General features: G+C 37.8%; 1 protein-coding gene across 1 annotated transcript in view; it reads left to right on the top strand.

Moving 5' to 3' along the window:
* Positions 1 to 24,090, top strand: part of ADGRA1 (adhesion G protein-coupled receptor A1) — a 255,796-nt gene that overhangs the window by 21,874 nt on the left and 209,832 nt on the right. The window contains exon 2 of the mRNA XM_054163535.1: positions 18,348 to 18,419. Within this exon, the coding sequence (XP_054019510.1) occupies positions 18,348 to 18,419 (72 nt within the window). The remainder of the gene's footprint in view (positions 1 to 18,347; positions 18,420 to 24,090) is intronic.

Below are 24,090 nucleotides of genomic sequence, written 5' to 3' on the forward strand. Positions count from 1 at the left end.
AACTTATGAAACTTTACTTATGAAAACAGCGTAACAGTAAAAAGAAGAGTTTAGCATTGTAATATATATAAAAAAATAGTCTGAGACAAAGTTCTTTGATTGACATAGAAATACCCAAACGAAGTAGTAAATGTATTTAATATGAAAGACAAAATCAGTAAGCCAAATCCTTATGTAAACTATATGTAAATACAGGGAGTGAAACTGTCAAGGCAGGTAATGCTTTGAAAGGGTATTTGGAGAAGAAAATGTACAATGAGAAAATCTGTTTATACTGGAGTAGATTAAAAGGGCTGCAGGCATACATTAATTGATGATATGGAGTAACAAGATTATTCAGGACAGACTTTAAACAACGTGCGGTTTTTGTTAGTCCTTCCAAGTGTGAAGCACTTCACATGATCAGAAACAATTGTCAACGTACAATAAAATATATCAGTCAACAAGATAATATCAGTCAACAAGATAATTCCTTTATTGATGTGTATTTATACTGCCAAAAGTAATCAGAAAAGTGTTTGAAGTGTTAGAAAAAAGGCAAGAAAACGTTCATGAATGTAGGTAAAAATACTTAGTTTATGCTGCTGGTTTTGTTTTGATAATTAAACAGATTTCATACCTTTTGTATTTATTAGCGCATGTTGGCTGTCATTTTAATATATGTGCTCAGGACAATATATGCAGGATAATGTTATTTTTTTTCAGGCTTAAGTCAGCTGCATATTTTGTTATTTTACTTTTTCCTTCCCTCCACTTCCTTTAAGTCAGGAACCATAGCTTCCTGTAATGTGGCTTTCAGATATTCTCTAAGGAAATTAAATTTCGAGATTAAAAAGCTGCCCATCAAAGTTCAAGAGCTCTTCTTTCTTCATCACAACATATTTATGAAACTATATAGCTTAGGAAAATTTTAATCAGCCTTAGGAAAGTTCTTTCTCTTTAAACATGGTAGGAAGGCTGAAGGAATTTGAAGATAAAGGCACGTTGTTGAGGTTTAAAAAACTGTCTTGAAGGTGCATAATCACACCGTAGGATTTTGGAACTTAAATTCCTTTTATTATAGAGTCAAAACTACCACTGAGCATATAAAATGGTTGCCTAGTTTACAGACTTAATATTCCAAATCAGTATGGCCAAAACCTCCACTTTTATTTTGAGCTTCTGGAACTATTAGGAGCTTGATATCCTTCTCTGGGAACAGAATGAATGTTGTAAAGTACCAAGTCTATTGTTTGTTTTTTTTTTTTTAAAAATCATGCTGCATGTTAGAAAGTAAGATCTGGAATTTTCACTTTAAGTGATAATTCACTTGGGAATGAATGAGACTAGTGGTGCTTCTAGCTGAGTTTTGCCACTGATTGTTTCTGAAACTGTGCTGCTACAAAATTATGGAATATAAACTATGCAGCTAGAAATTGTATCATCTTATGAGTGTTTTATGCCTTGGGCTAATATAGCTTATAAAATCTTGTTGCAAGCTTAAAGAAATACAAATGAAATACTATCACAGACTCTGTATAAGCTTGTTGATGCAGATGATGTCATTTAAGTTATATTCAAGCTAAATGAGAGCTCCGATAATCTTCTTGCATGCCTCTTAATGCCCACAATAATTGTGTGTGTGTGTGTGTGTGTGTATTTATATTTTTTAAATTATATACTAAATTGCTACCTAAAATGTGTAACTTAGTTGATGATTTACAGATGGGAGTAAGGTGATCCAGATTGTAGACCAAAGGACCTTTTTATAGGTCTGGTATATCATTTAAATAAAATTACAACCATAGATACTTTAGAAGAAGGGCAATCAAGTAGTTAAAATGGAGCACCTCCTAGTAGGTTACTAACTCCTTTCTACATCAGAGTAAATGAGACCATCATTGAAATATCTGTCTCTTGGGCATTTCTGAAGAGAATATTGAAATCTGAAAAGTGTGGGAAAGTGATAAAAGGTGAATTAACTTTTCTAATTTCAGTCTGATTAAGTTAAATATTTGTCTCTGTCCCGGGTCTTCTCCACTTGCCCTCTTCTGGCTGTTATCTGTAGACCACATTTTATTGTATGTGATGAGAGACTTCTCAGGTGTTGAGATGGAGGCAAGAGCTTAATGTGAAGGTGGTTTCTAAAGTGCACACATTGGTACTCTTTGCTGGTAAAATGGGTACTCTCTGAGAATATTCTAGATCTGTGCATGGAGTTTATCTTGGTGAGCAATTGCCTAGAAATGCAAAAAAATATTTACCAATGGGCCTTCTAGATTTCAGTGAGACTTGCATAGCCGCTTGGTGATGTTCCCTGTGAGTAAGAGTAGCAGACTAATGTATTAGATCAGTATAATTTAACATGATTGAAAGTGGCAGGCTTAGGTGTGAAGTCATTCTTGTCATTTTTAAACCTCCTGCAAAACGATTCTTTTCAGTCTGTAAAGATACCAAAGCAGAAATAATGCCTAAGATAAAAGAAATGGCTTAAACAAAACGGCACGTGGCAAAGTACAATGCACAGAAGAGCCCTACTATTGTTGCTTTATAGTCATGTGCAAGGGAGTGTTATAACTTGTACTGCTTGTTCTTTAATAATCTCATTAGCTTTCTAAATATGTAATTTAAGCCAAAGAAAAAATAACTCTCTCCAAGCCTAGCATTCTGAATGTAGTGAAATGTATAACCCCCCGAAGATACTGTACTGCTCAGTCAGGCAGTGTTAACGGCGCTCTGAATGGTTTTTATGTTTTGTTGACATTCTCCAAAAGAGAATGATACTTGACTCTTTTGATCTAAGGTATTTCAGGAAGTTGTTATGCATTAATTTTGCTATTTTATTGTTATTACCCCTCCCCTCTTCCCCCCCCCCCCACCCCCCCGTTCTTGATAGCTGGACTAAAACAGATGCTATAGCAGAGAAGATATCTGATCCTAGGCTCCAGTGCTGGCAGGAGGTCCTTAACATTCTGAAATCAACTCTAGAAATAGTCTTTAAAAGAATTATAAAAGCAGCCATCTTCTTTTGGAGTACAACTCATGACTACAAATGCAATTTCATCAACATTTGAGATGAACTTGTGGTCACACAAACCACAGTGATTTATCACAGCTGTAAAAGGTTGGTGCAAGTTCAAAACCTTATCCAACAGCGGATATTTTCATGAGACTTATTGCCAATGTAAGTATCGAGAGAGTGTTTTTCTTATCACAGATGATTCAGTTGATCAGAGTGAGAGCACAGTGGCAATTCCTAATTGACAGACTGAGGTAACAGTCTCTCTGTCAGGCATTTAAGTGTGAATGAAAGGTCAGTGAATGCCACCAGTTTTTCATTGCTGTTGGTAGCCAGGTATCTACATAAAAATCAATGCCAGAATTTCACCAAGTGACAACTGATTTAACCCTTCCTACGTAAATTTTAAATACAGTCATTATTGTGAGCTGTGGCACCCATTAAACTGAAGTACTCATCAGTAGCTGGGCTCAGTTGTCGTCATAATCTACAAGAATGGGCATAAAATTTCCAACCTCTTGCCCTTCAAGTATGTGTAGAGATTGTGCATAAAGAAATTTTGACAGTCAAAATCTTCCTTTCAAACTCAAGTACTTAAAGATTGTGTAAAGATGTCATTGAGTCCATCAATCTTTTTTATTTATCTCCTGCACTGAAGAGGGAGCTGAGAATTCAGCAGACATCTGACACCTTGATGGGGTTCAGTAGCTGTGTGCTCAGGCAAGATTTGTTTGCATCTGCCTTTAAGTTTACGATGAGCTGTGTGGATGAGCAGTCATATTTTCTGGTAGTGGATTCTAGGCTAAGAAAATTCTGTTGGCCAAGTAAAATACCTTTCAAAGTAAGGAATGCTGTGTTTATATATACTCTAGTATGCATGTTGGAATAACAAGAAATGACACAAGAAGATATTACCTTCTCCTGTTCTACAGCTCCCTTTTGGTCCTGGCTATACAAAGTCAGTTTAGTTTGATACTCTAACATAGAAAAGTAATTCCCAGTATCTACACCATGATAATGGTCCTCAGATGCATTTGTATCACAATAGGTAGCTGTTATGTCATTCATTACTGTAGATGTAAGAAACATCAAAAGCAATGTAAAATCCTAGTTATCTTGGCTCTGATGAATCCCACGATACTGTCTGAATATCTACACAATAGTATCTGCAAGGTACAACATCCCCTAGGATGTAATTAGTCTGGTAAATGAACATTTCTGAGTTTTATGTATGCAGCATGTATGACTCCAAAATTCAACTCTGAAAAGTAAATTTACAAATAGTCTTTTCATATAGAACTGTACAAATAGCATGCAGGAAACCTATTTTCTATTTATTTAGTACAGGAATTTAAGGTCATGCCTGTATCGAGTGTTGGATTGTTCGGCAGCAATTTCAGTTAAGAGCTACTTAACTGCTAGCAATTAATATTTCACTGGGAGAATCATAGGATTATAGAATGGTTTGGGTTGGAAGGGACCACCAAAGGTCATCTAGTCCAGCCCTGCTGCAGTGAGCAGGTTGCCCAGAGCCCTGTCAAACCTGGTCTTGAATATCTCCAAGGATGGTGCCTCAACTACCTCCCTGGGCAACCTGTTCCAGTGTTCCACCACCCTCACAGTTACTAAACTTACAGTACTTTTATGGTAAAGAACTTTCTCCTAATGTCTAACCTAAATCTACTCTAATTTAAAACCATTGTCCCTTGTCCTATCACTACAGGCTTTTGTAAACAGTCCTTTTCCAGACTTCTTTAGGCCCCCTTCTGGTATTGGAAGGCTGCTATTAGGTCTCCCCAGAACTCTCTCTTCTTCTCTTCTCCAAGATGAACGAGCCCAGCTCCCTCAGCCTGTCCTTGTAGCAGAGGTGTTCCAGCCCTCTGATAATTTGATGATATTCCTAAAATATTACTCTCCATCTGACTTTTGCTAGCTGGAGAAGGCTCTGGTTGAGCATGAATGCCCCACTGATGTGGGCTCAGTCATCAGCAGCTCCCTGATGCTTTTCCATTCCTATACACCTGGGAGGCTGTGCAGAGTCCTACCAGCACTGCTTGTGCACTCTGGGAGTCCTGACTTCCTTCCCTTTGCAAAAGCGTTAGCAATCCTGAAGTTTTGCCGTAGGCTGCAGAGGAAATGAATGGAGTGTACTCCAGAGGTAACTGTTTTGGGATTCTGTTCTTTTACTGCAAGTGCTTATAGTGGTGGAGTTTGAAGCATGAGAAGGAAGCATTGCTGTCAAATTCATGTGTTCAGAAGTCATGAGTCATGTTCTGAGGAAAAAAACACAAACCCAAACCTTTTCCCTAAGGATTCCTCTAGTGTATCTATATGGTACATTTGGGTCAGCTTTCTGTTGTTGGTTGGTTTTGTTTGGGTTTTTTTAATTCAAGAAAGTTGACAACCAGACTTACCAGAGTTGGAGTTTTTAAAAAGTGAGTCATCCTTCAAAAAATAATTCCTTTCTAGATTTGCCATCTTGAAAAATATATCTCTTTCTCTCTCTATATATATATATATGCAAACAGAGAGGCACATATGTTTTTAAAAAGGAATGAAAAAATCAAAGCATGACACAACAGATAATATTGCTGTAGGTAGACAACTAATGTGGATGTGTTAAGCTTGATTTCACGTATATTGTTCTTATGGGAGTGTCTGATTACCTTGCCATGAAATACTTTAAGGTACTCTTCAATTATTCTACATAAATATTCAAATTGCTTAGACCAGAATCATATACAATTAAGATATCAATCTAATTAATTTTACCCTAGTTTGTACTGAATATAACTGGTTTTGTTCAGGACCAATTAATTCTCAAATGCTAGACTTCTGTGAAAGACTTGAAACAAAAAGTTTTTACTTAGTCAAAAGGAAAAAAAAAACCAGCCTGCTGCAAAGATCACAGTGAGTAGCCAGTTTTGAAGTGTATGTTTGGTGTTGTATCACAGTTGTGAAAGAGTTTTGGAAACGAAACCCAAGCACTGCTTTCCTTTTTGTACTGCTGTATGTTTGCTGGGCTGAGTATAACTCGGTGTACTCTCTGTTGGTGTTAGTAGTAGTTTTGCTGTTTCATTGAATTTGTTCCCAATTCAACCTACAGCTCTCATTTTCTTTTCCCATTCCCCCCTTCTCAGCTGGGAAGAGGTTATTTGGTTATAGTGCAACTGCTACAGTTTAGCCCTGGATATTGCCTAAACAAGGATACAAATGTTATTTGACAATCCATAGTGTCTGTTACAGATTTTTTTTCTTTCTAATGCAAATTATTATTTATTTGTTGATTTTTAACATCTGCTTATTGTTTGGCAGCCTTCAGGAAATATTACATGGTTTCAATCTAAATCCCATGGTTGGACTAGATGTATCTATACTAGCAGTTGGCTGCCTAAAATACTAGGCAATAGCCATCTTCTGTGCTAACACAGTAAACATAAAGTTGTCTATGTCACCTATGTGGGTGATCAGTAAGGAAATAATACGTGTTTGCATGTAGTACAGGTATAAATGAAAACACAGCATTTTAGTGAAAAAGGAATGGATGGGTACCTGTGCTGATTTGGGCTGTTACTAGAACTCTCGGTTGTGTTCTGTACTTTCCTGTACCTTCTTGTCATTGGTGGATGATGCATCTTCCGCAGCTGGATGCCCAACTGTCCACTGCTCTGCCAGTAGCTTGCACAAAGAATGAATGTCTTAGCTATTTATTTTAGGAATTATTGAGAGACTTGCTGCTTTTTTGGTTATTCTGCTTAAAACCGATTATGTTGCTTTCCTAAAGCACAAGGGTTGTGTATTGCTTCTGGGCTAGTTTAATTAATAGCTGGTTAAATGTATGTGTGCCATACTTCAGTTGTTTTTCTTCATTTATAGTCATAGGGGAGGTGGTGGAGTCGCCATCATTGGAGGTGTTTAGGAGGAGACTTGTTGGGGTGCTCGGTGCCATGGTTTAGTTGATTAGATGATGCTAGATGATGGGTTGGATGCAATGATCTTGAAGGTCTCCTCCAACTTGGTCTGGTCTATTCTATTCTATTGCTATACTTTCTTTCCTGCCCCTGCATTTATTTTTCTTTTGTGCCTTTTATTTCTTCTGTTCTTCCAGTAGACAGTCTCAGTTTTTAAAAAATAAATAACTGCAACTTGTCTCACTTAAGCAAGCTCCTTTCAGTGTCATTTCAGTGTCATTTCAGTCATCCCTGAAAGGTGCTATCACTCATTATTTATTCAAGGGTCTGAAGACACTTTTGAAAAATTAACAACTTACTCTGTTGCCATTATTTTAGGAAAACTTTGAAAAGCACTACAAGAAATGAATTGGGAAACCATTACGAATAACCAGGCTTCATTTAACATAGCTGCGATAGCTTCAGGACATGATTGCCAACAAAGGCTTTAGAATTCCTTGTGGATATTGCTGCCAGAGTTTATTATTGTAAAAGCAATGCAGTCAGCTACAGTTACTGTACAGCAAAATGTTTTAGGAGCCATTTGGCAGAAATGCACACCAAGGGGTAAAGCTGAATATTTGTAATCAAGTATCGAACAAAAATTGGTTGAATGGGCTGAACAAGGGCTAATGTGAAAGAGAAAGAGAGAGAAAAGCAGGAAAAAGTGGTGTGACGCAAGTTGGATCAAACGTTAGATACCTTTGTATTATTTATGCTAGTGTTTTGAACAGTTGTCCTGAAAGCTTTATTTCAAAAATTGTGGCTATAACTAAAATGGAAGGAACATCAAATATTGAACAACTTGGCCTTGAAGATAATTTTAAGTACCTGAACTGATAGATAGCATTTGAGGCTGAGATTAAAAAAAGACAAATCACAAGTGAGACCATCACTGACCATTTTAGCTTGGAAGCTGAGAGGCAGGTGCACTTAGAGATGATTACTCCTGTGTTAGATTCATTACACATGGGATGAGAAGATCCTTCGTAAATGTCTTAAGAGAATCTTATCTTTTAGCCCATTTTCTTAAGCTAACCACATTGCTTTTCACAAGTGCAAAATATCTTTGAGAGGTAAGAGACAAGAACATTTCTGAGGCTTAAAATTCATACTTTTACTTAAGGAAACCAACTCTTCTGTCTCTAATAATTATTATAAACTCTGTGTACTGATTTGGCACACCTTAGCATATTTTCAAAATGGGAATAAGTATTCAGCCATGTCTTCTTGTCTTCTTCTTCTTTCATGTCTTCTTCTAGAAATAATTTGTTCCTTTCTATATACATATTTAGGAATAATATATTAGTATGGAGAACTCTTGAAGTAAACCCTTCAGTAATGTTAATTAGTGCTGGAAGCAATGGAAATTCTATACAGATTATTTGCAAGAAATGTTATGTTTTAATAGTTTTGCAGTTTGACTTGCACAGGCAATATAGAGCTGGGAGTTGATATGACAGAAGTTGCTGTCGTTGTCACACTTGTGACATGGATCCTGAAAAATTACTTAAAAGGAAGGCATCATAACAGAAATACAACAAATCCAATCTGCAGGCTGCACAGTGATGATTTTGCTGTATAACCCCTAGTGCAAATATTCTTGGTCCAGTTAGGGACCTATGTTGGGTAAATCAGAATAAGATTTAGGTCAAGCTTAAGGTATGCATCCTCATTTTAGGAGCTCCTGAGTCTGATATTTGTGCCCAAAACTGGGCACAGTATTCCAGGTGTGGTCTCACCAGGGCAGAGGGGTGGAAGAACCTCCCTAGACCTGCTGGACACACTTTTCTTGATGCTCCCCAAGATACCATTGGCTTTCTTGGCCACCAGGGCACGTTGTCCCATGCAGCGCTTGCTGTCCACTTGGACTCTAAGGTCTTTCTCTGTGGAGCTACTTTCCAGCAGGGCAGCCCCTAACCTGTACTGGTGCCTGTTGTTATTCCTCCTCAGAAACAGGACCCTGCAGTTGTCCTTATTGAACTTTGAGGTTTGCCTGTATCCAGCTCTCCAGCCTGTCCAGATCTCATTGGATGGCAGCACAGCCTGATGAGGTGTCAGCCAACCCCCCGCCCCCCACTGTTTTGTACCATCAGCAAACTTGCTGAGGGTACTCTCAATCCCCTCATCCCGGTTGTTGATAAAGATATTGAATAAAACTGGACCCACTACTGATATCTTTGTTGCAAAACCATGTCACCATTTTATCACTGTGAGCAGCCCTTTGATCTAACTGGAGCTATTTTAGGTGGGAAGTGTCCCTACCAATCTGGGTAATTCAGGGACTGTAAATTAGCTGTGGTCCTGGTGTTTTCTACCTCAGCTGGATGCTATCCCAGGTCTCAGTTTTCAGAACTAATTTTTAAGCTAAAAGAGCTGTAAACTGCTGTGATGGCCTGTATGCATTATGTGAGAGTTGCTTGCTTTCTGCATTAAATATGAATTATCACCAACTGTTTCAAATGTCAGGATCTCATTCTGCCAGAGCACATATCAGTAGTTCTCTGAAGTACTTTAGAAAAACTTTGTCACTCCCTATTAGCAGTTAAATCCCTGTTCTTAGTCTTAGAAACCCGAGGGAGGACTAAGAGGAGTGCTCTGACATGCAGGCCTGTTGGTTGAGGCAAGATAAAACAAAAAATTTAGATTTAATAGCCTAGTGTTTAAAAATGTCTTCTTATGAGAAAAGAGTTTTTCTTCAAATTCAGCTAGGAATCATTTTATGTTGTCAGACTTGTCTTATGTTCAGGCTTGCAGTTTTCAGATACATTACCCAAAGGATCTAGAATGAGTTTTGTATTTTATTGTATTATCAGATGATATGCATTATCATTTAAAAAAATACTGCTGCAGATACATACTTCACAAAACACTGTCCCAGCAGAGCCTATGAGTTAAGATACAACCATTACTAAAACAAACCAATTTGGAGGGAAATAAAAAAGTACAGTGAAAGTTTTCCACAATTTTTCTGGGTTTAGATGCAGCAATTGTTATCATTTGTCTGAGAAGTGTATTTGAAGACAATTCTGGGCATGTTTTTCAGACACGATGTGGAAACTTGACAATACTTTTTTAGAGATGCTTACAAAATTAGCTGAACTGGGAATAGCAGAACAAGTGTTTCAGGGTTTAAGAGAAGAGCAGTGGGCTGAAAAAAAGTCATGCTGAAAAGAACTTCAGCAGGAAATAAAAGGTAATATAAGGTGTAATAAAACAAAATGATTCAGGATTTGTTAATCCTTTTTGAAAATGACTTAGAAGAAAGAAAGAAAAGTGTAGCAAAACCCAAATCAGGAAAGATCAACTATTTCTTTTAAAAAAAACACCAAATGTTTGTTACTAACACTTAATTTTATTAAAATTCTTGAACTTAAGGATTTGGAATTCATTTGTGAAATAAAGTCACCTGAGTGTATCACAGGTAAGGCAAACAGATTTGACCCTGCAAGAGCCGGAAGACATATTGTGGTGTAGATGATTATTTGGCTGAGCAGTAGAGTGTAAATCCAGGAGAAAGGAAGGACGTGCTGTTACATTGATCTTGCCATTAGTCACCATGACAAATTACTTGCATTAACCATTTTTGAAATGGGGAACCTAGATGAACTTAGTTTTACTGAAATGAATGTAAAAATTCCTATCCTACAGACTAAAGATACTTCTCAGCTCTTGTCTAACTGATGCCAAGCACACTGAAGTAGTCAGATCTGTATTATTCTTGGGCATTGTTCAGTCAGTTGTCCTGCTCCTCCTGGTGGTGTTTGCGCTGTAGCTATCAATTGTATGAGAGTTTGAATGGGCCACTCAATTTAAGAAGGACACTGAGACTCTTGAACGTGTCCTGAGAAGGGCAATGAGGCTGGTGAGAGGCCTCGATCACAAGCCCTACGAGGAGAGGCTGAAGGTGCTTGGATTGTTTAGCCTGGAGAAGAGGAGGCTCAGGGGAGACCTTATTGCTGTCTACATCTACCTGAAGGGTGGTTGTAGCCAGGAGGGGGTTGGTCTCTTCTTCCAGACAACCAGCACTAGAACAAGAGGACACAGTCTCAAGCTGCGCCAAGGGAAATTTAGACTTGAGGTGAGGGGGAAGTTCTCCACAGAGTTGTTAGGCATTGGAATGTGCTGCCCAGGGAATGGGAGGTGGTGGAGTCACTATCCCTGGAGGTGTTCAAGAGGGGATTGGATGTGGCACGTGGTGACATGGTCTAGTAGTCATGAGGTGTTGGGTGACATGTTGGACTTGATGATCTTTGAGGTCGTTTCCAAGCTTATTGATTCTGATTCTAATGAGAGAGGATGTAATTTCCCCATAATGTCAATTGGGTTGAATGACAAGCAAATAAAAAAATAATTCTCCTATAAACAATCACATCATGAAATCCATTGGCATATTACACCAGCTTACTCAGTGAAGAACTGGTTTTTTTATATACTGTACCTATCTCACTTCTTCCACCAAAAGTGCATTTTAAGTACAATGTCACTGAATATAGTCTCTGCAGTGAGTGAAAAGCAAAGCCAGGAACAACATGGCATGTAGATCCATGTGTTGTAATCGGTTGCCTACATATCCTTTAGAAATGGTGTTTTATTGAAAGTTCACATTTCAGAATTTCCTTCATATTGTAGAGAGAGCTTTGAACAATTCCTTCCTTTCTCCAAGGAAAATGTTGACAATAGAATCTTTGATCTTTAAAGTCTAATGCACATGCTAAATTTAATTCATGTAAATCATTCTGGTAGTCTCAGTAGGGCTCATCACAGAAGTTAAACACAACTATCTCTCAGCTAAAGACTATGCACATGGTGGCATAGCCAGAAAGTTCACTTGGATAAAATTCTCTTTTTCAAAGATGTAATGAAAATGCTGTCTTATCAGAGATCATGTGTTTGTGTTTTTAGCTGACTTTTCAGAGTTATCTGCACTCCAGTTCAAACCTTCTGAAAACAAGCTCTATCTAGACAGTTTAATGATGTTACAAATATATGTACATGTAGTAAGCCAGTAATGATTCATCAGATTTCATGTCCTTAGTATCTCAGTATTGTATGATTTCAGCAAATAGCACTGCCTAATTTTATTCTATGTACTGTGTACAGCACCAAACCTTTTTTCTGCGATTATCCACTAATGACATAAATTTTCCAGGTGTTGACTTTATTGAATACAAGTGAATAAACTTTGAGCACAGAGTACTGTATGATACTTTGGGTCTTCACTGATCTATTGATATATCCTTTATATCTTAAAGCTCCTGGGGGGTGGTGGGATAATGTTTTACTAAAGAGGATTATTTAGTTCAGAAATTTGCTGTTGCTTGGGAAAAGTTATAAAATTGACAACCATGTATCTTTCCTGAAGTGCCTACAGCCTATCCGTAATACTTTGCCTCCTGCTGCTTCTTGTCCTGTTCGGTTTATGAATGTTGCCCTGTAGCAGTTGGGATTTTTTTCAAAAGCTGGGAACTGTTTTAACTCCCCCACTGTTAAGAATTCATATTAGGATTTCAACTTGAGAGTGGCGCTTGCTGCTTCCTTTCATTAATGGATTAGTACCACTGAACAAGTATTAGGGGGAGGATACGTTGTGTGTCTTGCTGGTGATGACAGTATTTAGTTTTACTGTTTGAATTGTGATGTTGCCTGCACGAAAATGCTTTTGAGTATGATTTTAATCAGTTAAATCAGTTAGTGTGATTTGTGCAAGGACTCTCTGGCTTTGTTGGTTTGACTGTGACCTAGCAGTCTGTCACCCAAGAGGACTATAGCTAAAAAGCCACAAGTACAAACACCAAAGCAACAAAAAAAGGAGAATAGAATAGAATAAACCAGGTTTAAAATATAGAGAGGTTTGTCTTATATTTTGGCTATAGCTGTTCGGAGGTTGGTTGTTTTTTTGTTGTTGTTTTGTTTATTTGTTTCATGTGTAACAGACCATCTACAATGGAAGCTATTTTTCTGAGTTTTTTTTTCAGTTTCCCTAATGCTTGGGAAAGCTATGCTGCAAGTGAATGAGTTTAACAAAACAACGATAAACCAGCCGGCATTAGAGGTGCTAAGTGACTAAAATTATTATTTTCTACAGGAATTTTGTGTGGTTCCTTGTAAGAGTGTTGACAACACACTTTGTTTAGTTTTAAAAGACAGTAACGTGGGCCACAATCCCCTTAAGGAAGAGAGGTGTCGCTTGAGATGGTTGTTAGTATTCTGATAGCTCATCTTCATACTTTTCCATGTTTTGGTGTTCTCAAAGTTGGACAGAGTAGCAGGCACTATTACTGTACAGAAGTAGTGCTAATGAATGGACATATACTTCTCATATTTTACAGTTTTTCTTTCTTCTCTCTGGTGCCTGCCATACTTTATCTATTGAGCTATCAATAGGGCTTTCCATCATTTTTCTTTTGTCACTTGTTCAGTTAGTTTTGTTACTGTTTTATGATGTTCCTTTGTGTAGTTCTTATCTGTTGAAGCCCTAAGTAGAAGCCCAGCTATGGTTTGCATGGGGAAAAAACAGTGCAGTTACTACCTGTCTTTTTTGAAAGCTCCATATGTCTCCCCATGTGTCACAAACCCCAAGCATTCTTTTTTCCTTTCTATTCCTGCTATTTTTGTTGTGCAAGCTCCTTCTTAATTTGTTTTTATGGTGCAACTCTCCATGAATTATGGATGTTTTGGGGATAAATAATGTTCTGCTTTACTGAGAAGGATTTTGAAACCTTAAAAATGGTTTTTCATTTGACACTTCAATATAAATGATTCTAGTCTTATTTTGATAACATAAAGATGTTTCCTCCCCAACATGTGTCCAAGCATTTCATAGAGTGCCTGCTCACCCTCCTTAAAAGGATTTTGATCCTTGTGTATGTATGAAATTGGTTTGTTTCCAGTGCAGGATGACTGAATTAGCATGCAGGCTGTATTGCAGCCCATCAGAGAAGTATGTTTACATCATGAAGCTGCATGTATGTATTGCTTTAGGGTAACACTGTAGGTCAAAAGAGGGTATTTGGAGGATATCGCTTCAGAGTCTCTAGGAATAGTGATGGAGGGCTTCACAGATCTGGGAAAGGACAAAGCTAGTGTAGTCTTCTGAATGTGCTCCCTGGTGTGAACTGTCTGCCAAAGTGTCTTAGGAGAAGGAGCAGCAGAGACATAAGATTTGAAAGGGTTAATGAAGTGAGCAAAAAGTTCATAGTGTGTCTGATCAGTGGGATGGTGCTGACTAGTGAATTGCTTCCCTGCAGTATTTCACTTAGATGTATCCTGCAAGGCCTATGATTTTAACTTCCAGTTACTTGGGATTTGGATCATTACATACAGTGCAAAGGGAGTTTGCATGTTAATGTTTAAAACAGAAATGTTCTGAAAATATATCTCCAGAAAACTTCATTTTCTTTTTGAGATGTAAAACTTAAAGTGGATTTTGGTTTTGGAAAACAGTTCCACTGAACTAGTGTGCTCATTTTATTAGTGTTTCTCTCCTTGAAATAAAATACTGAAGATGTGATATCCTTAGCACATGGCTAGAAACTGGTAATTACTTAAACCAACTGCCTAGTTGTAATGTGTTGTGATATTTATCACTGTGATTCACTAACGCATAAAAAAAGGAAAAAAAGAGACAAGTGGAAATGCTGTGAATAAATAAAATGTGAGAAATACTTAACCATGGTGTATGCATGGTGGTGATTTGTTTTAAGACTCCAAGCTATATTCAGCCTTTTATAAAAATAAGCAACTCTATTATGTCTGAAAGTTATAATGATGTTATAAACTGTCCAAAATCAAATACATGAAGAGCATCTTTTTCTGTGTATTTATCCACAAATCTTTTGTGTGTGTATGTGCAAGAAAAGGATGCTTCTCAGGTCTCTGCTTTGCTGTATAATTTCTGCAAGTCTCTAATTACAAGCATCTCTCTGTAAGAAGGTGGTTGTAATCAAAGGAAAAGAGATTCCAAATTACTTCAGCCATACGTCATATATTCCACGTCCCTTCTGTCTCTTTTCTGAAGAAGCAATACACAAAGTTTTCCTGTGTAATTTCACCATTAAGAATGAGAGGCACAATTTGACCAGGCATTGATTGCTTGAAACAGTCCTTCTTGCTAAGAGCCCATTGCAAGTTCTTGGGCTGAAGGTAATTAAAAACAGGTGGATTCTTTCCATGTCATGTACCAACCAGTGAACGAAGATTTTTATTTTGTTGTTGGTTTGTGTTTTTTTTTTTTTTCCCCTTTTTTAAAAAATCTTTTTTTCCCCCTATGGACCTTATTGGAATGGTAGGATTCTCTGAAGCTGTGATTCTGAACAGAAAGACATCTGTATTTTAACTATAATACCCATACTACTTTGTTTATAAAACCTGAATTTTAGTTGGCACTGTAGGAAAGAGAAGTTCCTGAAGGAAACATAGTTTTTGAAACCCGATCTCTGTGTGAAAGTCTGTGAATGTCTGGTATAAAGAAAGGTTTCATTTACATGATTTTTGTTTTGTGGTGTCTCTTGTAGTTTTTCAAGACTCAGTTTATCTTTCAGAAAAATCAAATTACTAAATGTGATAGCAGTGTTGCAGAACATCAGCTGTTTAATGAGTCTTCCATCTATGAACTAAATGTTCTGCTTAATATTGCTACTTACATAGCACTCTTCAGTTTCTGGGAGTTTGTTTTATGTGAATTAATGATACTAGTTTCTGTCTACACTTTTAGAACCACGGAGGTGACTCAGAGGTAGAAAGTAGGAGACCTTGCTGCCTTGTGCTGCCTTTTCATGGAGCTGCCAACAAAGTCTAAACTGCCCTCTTTTTCTAGGCAATAAAAAACAAGAAGGCTGGAAAAACACCATGAAAAGTTTTGAAAGCCCAAACTGCTTGTATGTAAACTAGATGAGTGTTCTGAAGTGCGTGTATCTTTTCAAATCAGACTATGCCAAACAATGCAAATATTTACGTCTAATGTCTTCGTAATAGACCTCAAAGATGGTCTCTCAGCATGTAAACAAATGACCCAATTTGGGATTTTTAGTATTTGCAGGATTGGCCAGTTTTAGTTTTGGTACTTCACTTTTTCTTGTCTGACACAAGTTCAGTACAGCCTTGGAACAGAAGCTGAATGAAAGAACAGAATAAAATAATTAGCTCATTTCTTCTGTTTACATTTTTTTAGTTTAGATAAGCAATTTTCCAACTTTCCAACTTAGTCACTCTGTGGGCACCTAAACAGTTCAGAAAATCAGTTGGGTAAGACATACTGAAACAGTTTGGCTTTCTTCATGACGCTGCTGAAATGTATTACTAAAATGATAGTGAAGGGTTGATAGACTAGAGAAATATTTAATGTCATACATATGATTTTTAATCTGAGAAGCAGAATATCTTATGAGATGTGGAGTTTCTTTGCTGATGGCAATAGACCGTGCATGTACTGCAGCACGTTTAATTTTTGTTGTAAACACAGGCTTCTGTGTGCTTTCAGATGCCTCGGTGTAAGTGTACATAATTGATCCCAGATTGCCAATTGTGGGCTATGCTCACTGGTTATGGATGAGGAGTAATGTTGCTGCACATGTGTATTCAGTAACAATATAATGTAATAGCACGCAGGTCAAATCTGAGCTGCTCTGTTTTCCATGTTCTCTGATAAGGGGCTGTCAAACCACATCAAAATGGGTTTACACATTTGTTGATGAATTGTAGAAATAAATTTCAAAAAGTCTTGAAATTTTATTACCATTACAATATTTTAACTTTTGTGCATCAGAAATTATTTCACTCTGGGTCAGTGTCACGTGTTGTCTTTTGCACCTAGACTTGAGATTTCGTCTAGTAGGCATCAGTTGGGGCAAAGCACTTTACAGTTGATATGCAATAGGAAACAGTAAGAGTGAGACAACTTAAGACAGTGCAAAAGAGCTGCTCTAGAGAATCTCCAGGGCCACCCATGCCAGCCTCCCCTCTTATGTAACATTTATGGTTTGGAATACCCCATTGACCAGACTGGCTGTCCTGGGTGTGGCTCCCCGCCATTTGCTTGTGAAGAAAATGAACCCTACCCAAGGTGAGCCAGGGAGAGACAGCCTTGTGTAATAGATTGTTTTAATGTGAAAAGTGAAAAGCTCTGTTCAGAGTCTCAAGTTTGTTAGTTAAGAGTACAAAATTTCTTTGAATGTTTTCATTTCTATCTTCATTGGAAGCTGTCTCTTAAATGGAATTTTGTGCATTAGAGAAGTTTAATTTATTGTAAATATTACATTAAAAGACTCATTTCTCGAGCAGCTTACATTTGATCTTTTTCAGAGACAAACATTTCTTCTGCACTTTGCAAAATCATTAGGTCTTTTCAAAAAAAGCAATTTCTTGAGCTTCTGGAACAAATTGCCTTTCTTTTGTATATTGTGAAGTTTTGAATTTGTGGCATCAGAATGAGTGCATGTTCATGTTGTATTGCTTCTGAAATAGCTGGGAAAAGTCATGAAAAAAATTACTAGACTAGAAGAGCTACTTGTGACACTGACAGTAGCATAAGGAGGAAGAATAGACAACTTGAGAAGAAAGTTCTTCACAGAGAGGGTTGTTAGGCATTGGAATGGGCTGCCTAGGGAGGTGGTGGAGTCATCATCCCTGGAGGTGTTCAGGAGGGGATTGGATGTGGCACTTGGTGCCATGGTTTAGTAGTCATGAGGTCTTGTGTGGCAGGTTGGACTTGATGATCTTTGAGGTCTTTTCCAACCTTGTTGATTCTATGAACTTTTTCAATAGCTTGCGTGCAGGGCCAGTTCTCGTATATACTTGGTGGTGGTACTCGATGGGCCAGGCACAGCTTAATTATTGAATTTCTACTATGCAGAGGTTGCAGTAGGAAAACACTTTTAAATGAGTCTGGGTTTTGTGGTGAGGGGGTGGGGTTTTGTTTGTTCCTCATACAGAAATTTAAATACTTTCTCTGGATCTCTCGGCTGTTGATGGTGGTGTCCCTTGTACACACCTGCTACAGCAGTCACTGCAGAGTGATTGTATTGTCCTCTGGAAGGGTTTTTAACATATCCCTTGCTTCATCAGCCTTTTTGCTGACTGGGAAGCCCAACAAACAACCGTTGCCAGTCATAATTTAGAATCTGCTAGTGAAGTGTCGGCATTTATCTGTGACAGTTTTCAAGTTAAAGCCAAAATTCGTTTGTTGATACATGTCTCGAATGTGCTTTTATTTAATAAAGAAGAAACCATACACTTTAGGAAATGGTAATCTTTATTTACTGCTATGATGGGAAAATGCAAATGAAGCAGAGAATTTTATGATTAGTATTTTACTGAGCAGTCATTTACTATAATTATGTGGTTTTAATCAGTGGAATTACCATATTCTATTAACCAGTCTCTTTCCTGACTTCTTGTAGGATTCTGAGTAACAACAAGATCTTGTGGTTGAAGAATGGCTCTTTCTTTGGACTGAGATCCCTGGAGAGACTGTGAGTAACTGGTCAGCCTTGTTCCACCTTCAGTAAAAAAAATATTTTTGTTGTATATATGGAAGCAAACATAAGATAATGAAGTTGAGATGTTCTAAAGTGCATTACACAGAGTTTCTATGCAATTGTCAAGTTAAGAAACAGCAAAAAATGAGAGAATGGGGATGGCTGTGGAAAATACAGGAAAGCACAGTCATCAATTTGGAATTAAAATAAACATTGAGTCAAAGACTTGTACTACACTGTGTACATTATCACAGTGAAGACTGATATATGTAATGGCAACACTAATATATCTAAGATGTAGTTTGGTTTATTTAACTCATTGGTCTCCAATACTTCCATTTCTATTCTATTTTAATTCTAGTCTATAGTTTAATTATGTTCTAAAGAAATTGCTCAGCATTTATCACTGGAGCAGACAATGGCATTGATAAAGCTTCTTGACCATGTATTTCTAGTCAGTGTTTGGAGGGGGAAAGAGGGCTTAGGAACAACCAAGGAGTTAAGAAGATGATGTTTGGAAACTTCAGTGGAATAAAAAAGCAAGAACAACTATACTATAGTAATGCTACTTTCTGTATATATAGGTCACTCATAGGTCTCCTGCCCCTCTACTCTGCCCTAGTGAGGCCCCACCTGGAATATTACATCCAGTTCTGGGCTCCCCAGTTCAAGAGGGACAGGGATCTACTTGAGAGAGTCCAATGGAGGGCTACAAGGATGACTAAGGGACCGGAGTGCATGCCTTATGAAGAGAGGTTGAGAGAGCTGGGTGTTGTTAGTCTGGAGATGGGAAGACTGAGAGGGGATCTAATGAATGTATACTAATATATGAGGGCTGGGTGTCAGGAAGGAAGTGGCAGCTTCTTTTCACTTGTGCCCTGTGATAGAACAAGGGGCAATGGATGTAAACTACAGCAAAGAAAATTCCACCTCAACACAAGGAAGAACTTCTTTACTGTAAGGCTCACAGAGCATGGAACAGGCTCCCTAGAGGGGTTGTGGAGTCTCTTTGGAGACTTGCAAGACCTGTCTGGATGCCTTCCTGTGTGAGTTGCGCTAGATTTTATTGTCCTGCTCTGGCAGGTGGGTTGGACTCGAAGATCTCCACAGGTCCCTCTCAACCCCTAACATCCTGTGATCCTGTGATTTCACAGTAATCGTGAGCATGTCTAAAAAGGCTGGGTTTTGTATCTTTAGGCAACTTTTCCAGTGCATCTCAAATGAGCAAATATATCATGCCTATCTTAAAACGTCTCCCGCAGCTTAAGCTAAAATATTTTTGTGTCAAAAGCTCTGCATAATGAATGTATTTTCAGAAAACAATATAAAGTAGTTACTAAATTCATGAATGCAAAGTAATATTGTTAGTAACAGATGTGGCAAGTCTTTTTGTGCTTGAGAATATTTTGCCAGCCATAGTCCTTATAGGGACTATGACTAGAGGTTGTTAGGTCAGGTTGCTCCAGCTGTGCTGGACCCAAAGTGAAGATCTAGACTAGGAAAACAAATCTAATACTCTCATACTGATGTCAGCTGACACAAAACAGTATGTATCTGACCTATTATCCACACTACTAATTTTCCTATCCTCTACAGCAACCTTTACATTAGAATTTCCTGGATAGTCCTGTCCTGAGCTAACTCTCCATGTCACCTCTAGCTGGGGACAATCTGTCGTGGCTTCTTCTGTCACGGACTTCCTGGTGCACAGTGGTGTTAATCTTCTACTTGGCATTTGCTAAAGTGGGTGTATGAAGTCTCTCTCTGTTTCATAACCAAATGGATGTTTTCATTGATAGGAGCATAATTACCTCTGAGATTGCTGCTCCTTTGTCCCTGGGAGCTGAAAGTATTTAATGGGTTCAGAAGCTGTTGGGAGGGAACCAGCAAATAAAAATAAACAAACATACACTAACAGACCATCGTTGCATAAGCAGTGTTTCCTTGGGAAATCAGGATAAAAGATCACTAAGCAAGATTACACATTTTTCACAGTTGACCCAGAAGAAAAGCATGCCAGGCACTAATGCTTCAACAGTGAATGCTTTACAGAAACTTGCTGTTACATTTTCCCAGTATTCCTAGGCCTGTTTCTAAACAAAGCAAATGGCGCTGAAGTATTTGTAGGAATTTGGCACTGAATTTATTTTTTGTTTCAATATTATTTTTTCAGCTGCATAGATCAGTCTTACTCAACTAGGTCACACCTAGGTTGTGTGTACTAAGTGTTCCTGTATTGTAAAGTTACCAACTGTGTGGTAGTGCTACGCAGTCGTGTGTTGTCCTCAGTTAGTGTTAGATAAGATTGCAAAGAATGTACTTTAAGTATGACATTCCACAACTGTATATTGTGCTGTGCAGTTGAAGTAATAGCACATTAACTTGAGGGAATGAAAGGGCAGGAAAGGCAAGAAAAACAAATTAGAGCATAGAAAAAAGAAAAAGTTGTTAAACAGCTGGTATAAAAATGTGGTATTTAGATGTTCTTTGCCGAAACTCCAGTGATGAAAGGGTAAAATGCAAAGGTTGTACATTTGGATGTACTGATGTGCTTCTTCAAACATGCAGTTTATGTTCTTTAAATTACTGGCCACTTCATTTCTTTCCCTGTGTATGCTTTTGACATGACATGAAGAAACCAAGGTTCTTCCTAGGCGCTGTCAAGGACTGGAAATATGCTTGAAGAAATTGTTAGAAGATTTAAATTTCAATACATATGTGACATGTTTAAAGGTAGAAACTTCATAAATTAAACTTAGAATTAGGTGTAAAAAGAGAAAAATACCTGTTACTAAAAACTATTAATATTTCAGACTGACAGCCAAAATCCACTCCACACACTCCACTAAGGAGTGTGCCCATAACTTCATACATGTGCTTTTTACAGAAAATAGATTCATAATCTTGGAGATCTCAAGTGACCACATTAATTGATCTTTAAATGCTACTTAACCATGGTTATAGAAATGCTGTGAGGTTAGGAAAAAGTCAATTTTAAGATCTATTTCTTAGAGCCACTTGTTGTGGAAGTAGACATGGCATGCTTGGAACTGTTTGTTTGGTTTTATGCAGTTTTTGTATTTGGAAAATTACAGAGAAAGGAAAAATCCGTTCAAGCTCCTGTCAAACATCTGAAGTTTTCTTGCCCCCTTTTCTTGTATTTCAGATCCCATATGGATTTAATAAATTCTCTAGGTTTGCTTAACAAGTTCATTGTTTAAATTCACCTTAAATATTCTCAAGGAACAAAAGTACATATGTTCCAACCATTATTTTTCCTTGTCTAGTAATATGTCTGGGAGTCCTGGGGAAATCTAAGCATTTTTTTTTAATCTAAAATTTCTTACTGTGTTGACCTCTTGCAATTCTTTGCAGAAAACTCATTATGCTGCTTTACTGTTTGAAGTGGTTGAGCATATTCCAGTAGGTAAGAGAGGGTGGAAATAGTCATGGGGGATGATCAAGACTGTTTTGTGCGCATAATCCAAACTAGACTGAAAACAATTCATATTCCTCTTGGTGCTCATTGAACTTTGAATTACCTCTTTGGTTTCAGTACCAGTTTAGGAGATTGTCTTTCTAATTATCATGATGCTGGTGTTTTCATGAAGCAGGATAGTTGCCTTTGTCACTTCTACACACAGCTAATATAGCTGGCATTTTTATGAATCAATGTTAAGTGTGCTTGCCTGCAATATATTCAGGACTAAGGCAATTATAAATATTAAGCTGAAAAAGGAAAGCTCTGAAAATTAATGAATTACTGAAGTTAAAGTACTGTGATCTTTCTGAGATGCTTCTATTGTAAATAACAAGTTTGATGCAACCCCTGAGACATGCAAGAGCTTTACAAATATGAAGGGGAGAGGAGCTATGAACATGTCTGGCAGCAGATAGGTCAGAAAGAGGGAAGAAAGCATTCACCAATATAATAATTATTTATCGTCTAAAATTAGAGTAGCTTTTTGTGAAATTAATATTTCTAAGGCTCATCCTGGAGAATGGAGAGAAGCAGTTTGCAACTATCTGAATGGAGGTTGTAGACAGGTGGGGGTTGGTCTTTTCTCCCAGGTGATCAGCAACATAACAAGAGGACACAGTCTCAAGCTGTGCCCTGGGAAGTTTAGGCTTGAGGTGAGGAGAAAGTTCTTCACAGAAAGAGTAACTGGACATTGGAATGTGCTGCCCAGGGAGGTGGTGGAGTCACTGTTCCTGGAGGTGTTCAAGAAAGGATTGGATGTGGCCCTTGGAACCATGGTTTAGTTGTCACGAGGTGTTAGGTAATAAGTTGCACTTGGTGATCTCTGAGGTCTTTTCCAGCCCGGTTGATTCTATGATTCTATGAATTTCTACCAAGTAAATGAGTTTAAGTGAAGTTGGTGAGGGCTTTGGAACACAAGCCCTATGAGGAAAGACTGAAGGAGCTGGGATTGCTTAGCCTGGAGAAAAGGAGACTCAGGGGTGACCTTATCACTCTCTACAACTACCTGAAGGGAGGTTGTAGACAGACGGATGATGGTCTCTTCTCCCAGGCAGCCAGTACCAGAACAAGAGGACACAGTCTCAGGCTGTGCCAGGGGAGGTTTAGGTTGGATGTTAGGAAGAAGTTCTATACAGAGAGAGTGATTGCCCATTGGAATGGGCTGCCTGGGGAGGTGGTAGAGTCGCCGTCATTGGAGGTTTTCAGGAGGAGACTTGATGGGGTGCTTGGTGCCATGGGTTAGTTGTTTAGGTGGGTTGGATTGGTTGATAGGTTGGATGTGATGATCTTGAAGGTCTCTTCCAACCTGGTTTATTCTATTCTAAATTGGGCTGTATTTATCAAAGTTAAATACACATCTGCTTAGCTGTCTTCATTGGTCATAAATGTAATGATTAGATGTTGAAAGATATTTTTGCCTAATCTTTGTCTGGTTAGGACCAGATTCCTTACCCATCCTGTGGTTTGTTCTGCATCTGCTGTTGCTGGTCTTCTATTGTGGTGATAACAACCCAGATGCTCTGAAATTTTGCCTGGCTTTGGTGCTTGGCCTTCTGCCTCTGGTCATTTTAGTCAACAATGCCAATGTCACTTTCATTCTAATGCAGCCAGAAGACATATGTCCATTTATATGAATGTGTGTAGATACCTAACTTCATGTAACTCTAAATAAAGTTTATAACATTTAAATGAATTTTTGCTAAATAAATGCATGTCAGCATCCCATAGCAATGGGATTTTATGGAATAATTGTGATATCTTATGATTTTAGTGGCATGTATTAATATGAGCCTGAGAAAAGAGATTGAAAAGAAAGATCCTTGTAGCACCAGAATATTTTCAGTCCCTCACTTGGAAGGTATTTTTTGTAGCATCAAATATGGGTTCTTCATTAACATAAAGAGAAATTACATTTTTAAAAATTGCAAATAAAATGTAATGAGAAGTTTCCCTTATCACCTTACTTAGATAAAATTTTCTTATTCATAATGAATACATTTGCAACTGAGTCCTTAAGTTGGATGACTTTGCTGTTTAATAAATATCTTTTTTATCACCCAATCTTGGTTTTTAGGCATTGCATTGAATAAATACACCTTCTTAGTTGCTACATCCTTTGCTTAAAAGCAGTTAACCCTTCTTAATCATAAAGATGTTTATGAAAATAGGGAATCTTATGCAAGC

This window comes from Dryobates pubescens, chromosome 8 (assembly GCF_014839835.1).
Source record: "Dryobates pubescens isolate bDryPub1 chromosome 8, bDryPub1.pri, whole genome shotgun sequence".
Lineage (NCBI taxonomy): Eukaryota > Metazoa > Chordata > Aves > Piciformes > Picidae > Dryobates > Dryobates pubescens.